The 5,601-nt window shown below is 32.3% G+C and overlaps 1 protein-coding gene across 1 annotated transcript; it reads right to left on the bottom strand.

The window, feature by feature from the left end:
• Positions 1-2,401: 2,401 nt before the first annotated feature.
• LOC107766984 (WEB family protein At1g75720-like) lies at positions 2,402-5,284 on the bottom strand. The gene is made up of 2 exons (XM_016585905.2): positions 5,021-5,284; positions 2,402-2,986 (listed from the first exon to the last, which is right to left on the bottom strand). The coding sequence occupies exons 1-2, from the start codon at positions 5,174-5,176 to the stop codon at positions 2,645-2,647; spliced, it is 498 nt and encodes a 165-aa protein (XP_016441391.1). The 5' UTR covers positions 5,177-5,284; the 3' UTR covers positions 2,402-2,644.
• Positions 5,285-5,601: the final 317 nt, after the last annotated feature.

Below are 5,601 nucleotides of genomic sequence, written 5' to 3'. Positions count from 1 at the left end.
TAGCTACTCATAGTGGTATGTGAAAATACAATGCTAAAATTTATAACCAATAATAGAAAATAGGAAGAAAAGAAAAAGTCAGTGGTTGAATCTTGTTCCTTAGTGTATTCTTGCCTCTAAGGTGTTGTGTAACCCTAAAGTAGTGTCTCCTCTCCAAAGTTATGTAAAAATCATGTTTAACGTATATTTATATGATCTAGGTAGGGTGGAGGGCAGTCCGATACAATCCAATCTCGGATAGGAGAGCTGGAATTTGCGTCTTCCTTTGCGCGTGGCGCGCCCATGGACTCGGACTCAGCTTTCGCAATTGTCCAGCTCGCGAAGCGATCCGTGCCTTCGCTTCACTTCACTATTTTGTGTCTTCAGTTTTTTTTTTTTTTTTTTTTTTTTGCGTCTGTTTTCGTGTCACACACGAGATTGGACGAGATCCCAATTCTTTTCATCTCTTCCTGTTTGTTATCTTTTGATCATTTATCATCCAAACTCGTTCCTACACATAAGAAACATAATGAACATATTTCACTTCAAAAATCATGTAATCTTCCGCGACTCACACAAGAATTAATATGTAAATATACTAAAAAATATGCATTTTTCATCATTTATCACAAGCCATCGTTCCGTTCTGAAGTTACACCGTAGATAATTCATCACCTTAGCTTTTTCGTACGTAATTACCTAGTGCATAAAAGTTAATTAATCAAGAAAAATAACACTTAGTAGTTATGCCTTTTCGGATAAACTCTGTTTGAACATTATTTACTATTTCGTAAATGACCAAAAGTTAGTTGATATCTATCTTCACGTAATTGGATTAAATTTTTGATGCATGCATCTATAACTTGTTGTAACACACGCTAAAACATGCAAATATATACTGAAAGTTGCTTCAAAAAGTTAGAGACAAGGAAATTAAAACCATTATAACATGATTATTTTAATCAAATCTTTGAATTCAGTTTCTAAGTGAATATCATGGTACGAGACATGATTATTACTTGGAAGTTAATGAAACAATCTGAATAAACAAATGTAGTTGGAAAGGACAGCAAAAGCCCATACATATGATTTGGTCACATGGTTAAAGATTTGAGACATCATCTTTTTCCTTGTCATGAATATATATATATATATATATATCTCTTCTTATAGCCAGACTTAAGCAAAATACAAAAGCTTTGTGTTCTGGAAATTCCAATATCAAAAGAGAAAGAACAATAATGTACACTAACAGTAAAAGGCCTTCTTTTCAAAGAGAGAGTTTTGTTATACAAGTAAGAGGTAGTAGTGCTGAAATATCCTCAGAAAATTTTCAATCTTCTAATAAATTGATCAATTTCTCAGCTATGAAGCTTTTTGATCGCTTCCGAAAGATTGTTTTGCGCTTTGTTTTTCCGATTCCAACGTCCGGCCGGAGGAGGCCGAATCGAGCTCAGGGAACGATGGCCTCCGGGCCGGGCTCAGGACAAAGGCGGAGGTCATGTGATAGGCCCGACCCGCCCAAGACTTCGTGTAGTTCCTATTATTCATCATCTTCTCATTATAATGAAGCTATTGCTGATTGTATAGAGTTTTTCAACAAGTCTTCACAAGATCAGGGAATTTTCAGTGGTAGAAAATCCGACGTTATTGTGTAATTTTGTTTATCTTTGAAAGGTATTACTATATGCAACCTTGCTTGGTGCTTGTGTTGGCTTTTGAATTTTGAGCGTTCGAATGATCCCATGTTGTAAATTTATGCATATATAGTTGTCGCACATGTGGAATATCTTCAGGTTTAATTATAGTAACAAATTTGCTTGTCTAAATCTTAACTTGAAGACAAGGTACTCAAGTCTCTCTATAACAATATCGTTTTTTTTTTTGCTTTTATAGTAAATAGTTATTACACATATAACAATATTTATCGTTTAAATTTTTTTTGGTTGTTACAGAAAAAAATTATCCAAAATATAACTTTTTCCCCCTTTTAATGTTATATATAAAAAGATAATTTTAAGTTAAAATCTCAAAATATATGCATGCTCACTATTTATGTAGAAAAAAATTACTATATTATTATTAAATTCATAACTAAACGTACAAAGATTTAAACTCTAACGCACACATTTCAAAGCTAAACTACTAGAAACTAAATTCTTTAAGTATTTTAATAGACTTAAATAAAATATTTAATTATGGAAGTTAATACTAATGTATATTTTTATTATAACTGGTGTATTATGGTTTTAAAAGATTTGGTCAAATTAATATCTTTAGATTTACTTATTGTTATATAAGTATGTTATTATAGAGAAGTCTGACTGTAATTGATATTTGTAAAACCCATTCTCTGTTCATTAGTACAAGAAGCGAAAGGAACTACATATCATTCAAGTAATAATACAACATTATTGAAAAATTTACACAAAGAAACACATCTATATAACTCACACGGTGTGGTTTACAAGTTATACTGTATAGTGAGCAGATTATAGTGCGCATCCGAAGAATAGTGGCTGAAGGTATCCCTGAGAATTTTTCCCAATAAAATAAAATAAAATCACACTGTGATTCTAAACAAAATTATTGAAAATTTATCGGCTATATATAGTATTGAATTGCCTTACTCCTCGTGATTTGCATATCAATTTGTTCGAGCTGATTAAATATCAGAATTACTACGCTTCTTCCTAGAAAAAATTCCTCCTATAAGTGGAATAAGAGGGATTTTCTTCTTCTTCTTCTTCTTGTTCTTGAGAGAAGGATGCATTTGTAAGAACACCATAACTTGTTCTTTGGATTTTTGCTCAAATTTTAAATTCTCAAGCTCTTTTCTTGTGCGTTCAAGTTCTTCTTCTAAAGAAGAGAGACAAGTAACCATTACAAATCTTTCTTCTCGTGCTTTTTCTAGTCTTTGCTTTGTCTCTTGCAGCTCTGTAGTTACTGTTCCAAGATCAAATGGGTCACTCATGTCATCTTCACTTGATGATGATCCATCCTTCTTCTGTTATCCGCAGAAAATGAAATCCAGGAAAAAAATGAGTAGTTGTATCCAGAGATTAGTTATGTCGGGATAAGTTATATTGTGATTAGTTATGTTGAGACAATTGGCAGTGCCACATTCAAACAAGGGGTGTCAATCGATACCTCTTCGTCGAAAAATTACAATGTATTGCTAAATGAATTTCTCTATTTTATGTATATTTATTATATGTTGACTCCCCTTAACTTTTCGGTATATCTAGGTTTTTATATTTTGATACCCCTTGGTGAAAATTCTAGCTCTGCCACTGGTTGAGACTAATTATTCTAGTATTATTTCTTATTGATTGTTTGATATGTTGTTTTAATCCTAAGATTGTAAATTTTACTGTTTTATCTTGGGATTACTAGTGCATACTTTGGTGGGTATAAGTTATGACGATAATGTTTAATCCTAGAATAACTTATCCCAAGATTAGTAACCAAACAAGGGATAAGGCGGTAATACTAAATTTTTATCCCATGATTATTTTTGTTTAACCATCGTACCAAACGACCCCTTAATATGATTAGCAAGTTATTTCCACTTATTTTCCAGGTTATCAGATGGTGCTTGCTGTAATTAACAGTACTTATTGTTGCAGATAACTTAACGTGGTGATATTAGAATATTACTCCTATATGGTATTGTCACTAAACAGAAATTAAAAACAAACAGGTTGAATACTTCATTGTAAAATTATTCAGAATCTTTGATATATCTAAGTATCTTAATTCTTAGTGCACCCTTTTTTCCACTGTATCACGCCTTAATTTATTCTCTAACATGAAAAAAATATACTTTATTGCCGCTCAAGCAAAGTCCTCTAATTTGTTGTTCATTTTTTTTAGGTTAATTCATCATTTTTGTACCCACCGTTATGCACATTCACATTTTAACATTATGAATTTCAATATACACAGGTAGGAAAACAATTTCCCTGCCCTATGTATACAAAATACATCAAGCTTAGTTACACTCTAGAAATTAAAGTTGTAGCGGACTAGACTAACTACATTGGTTTCAACTGAATCCATCCTATTTTAGATTCAGACCATAGTTTTATGAGGATTTTTCAGAAATCACTATTTTTAGTGGCTATTAACTTTCTATATCTATCATATATATAATTACTTCCTATAGCTATTATTAAGTTGTTACGGTAGTGTATTCGTTGTATTACAATAGCAAAAAGCGCCTAAAAATCAGGGCAGTCCAGCTGTACGCGCATGTATTCACATGTATTCGCGCCATGTATTCATGAATACAACAGCAAAAAGCGCCTAAAATTAGGGCAGTCCAACTGTACACACATGTATTCGCGCTGCTGTATTCATGAATACATCAGTAAAAAGCGCCTAAAATCAGGATAGTCTAGTTGTACGCGCATGTATTCACATATATTCGTGCCATGTATTCATGAATACAATAATGACAATCACCTTAAAAATAGGTATGTCTAGCTATCTAAGAGAGAAGAAAACATAAATAGCGTATTTCATGCCTCAATGGTAGTATATACCATAAATACTTATTTTGCTACAAAATATAAAAGGTAACTATAGAAAATAATATTTTAAAATCATTTTAGTTTATAACAAATAGGGTGTATACTTTTCTATAGGAGGTAAAAGTTCCTAGTTTTATATTCAAACCATTAAAACCAAAGACGGATCCAGGATTTGAATTTTATGGGTTCAACCTTTAAGGTTTTTAGCATTGAACCCATTGCGTATTTGAATCATGGGTTCATATCTACTACTCATTGTTATAATTTCAATGAATTTTTACACATAAATTTATGTTCAGCATCAAAAGTACTGGATTTAGTTAAACCCGGTACCTATATATTACATCCGGCTCTGATTAAAACAATAATAAATATTATATTTTGAATCCACTTAGTATAACTAAAATAATTAAGTAAAAATGTAATTTGAATTCTGCTATATGTAGTCAAATAACATGTAATTAAATTTGCTATACTATAACATAAAGTGAAGAAGGGAAATGGACCTGTTTAAGCTTCTTAGCAGAGTAGAGCTCTCCAGCAAGAACTCTTTCTCCGAATAACATGACTGCCTCTTTTACTGAACTAAATGGAGCACTCGTATCGATCTCCGCGTTCACAAACATCGTTACTCCTCCTCCTAATCCTGTCGTATTTTCCATTATCAGTTTCAGCACTGTTATCCGACGAATAATGTTATGTTATGTTATGTTTGTTGAAGGAGGGACTGACTATAAAAGAGGAACCAAAGAAGATGGAGAAGTGGAGCTTCGTTTCTTCACGTCCACTTCACTTGAATTATTCTGTCATGGATCGGATCCAGCTCTTTCTTTTGGTAAAATATAGAGTTGATTCAAGCAGAAGCTCTAGCAATTTGGGCTGGATTTTATGGGCCATTTTCTCTGGTTTCCATTTTGGTAGACCTACTTTGATTTGGTGATTTACGCAAATGTCCATTTTAGTCCATCACTTTGATTTGGTGATTTACGGAAATTTATACAAATGTACCAAATAAGTTTCAACTTATCAACCTCTAGTCATTAGTCATAGACTTAGCAAAACTAGTCAAACGCATATAAAAATTGAA

Source organism: Nicotiana tabacum, chromosome 12 (genome assembly GCF_000715075.1).
Source record: "Nicotiana tabacum cultivar K326 chromosome 12, ASM71507v2, whole genome shotgun sequence".
Taxonomy (NCBI): domain Eukaryota; kingdom Viridiplantae; phylum Streptophyta; class Magnoliopsida; order Solanales; family Solanaceae; genus Nicotiana; species Nicotiana tabacum.
Note: the sequence above shows the minus strand (reverse complement) of the source record. Positions and strands in the feature narration are given on the sequence as shown.

Coding starts and splice junctions, on each gene's coding strand:
- LOC107766984 (XM_016585905.2), bottom strand. CDS start 5,176: ATGGAAAATACGACAGGATTAGGAGGAGGAGTAACGATGTTTGTGAAC. Junction 2,987..5,020: donor CTGCTAAGAAGCTTAAACAG/GTCCATTTCCCT, acceptor TGCGGATAACAG/AAGAAGGATGGATCATCATC.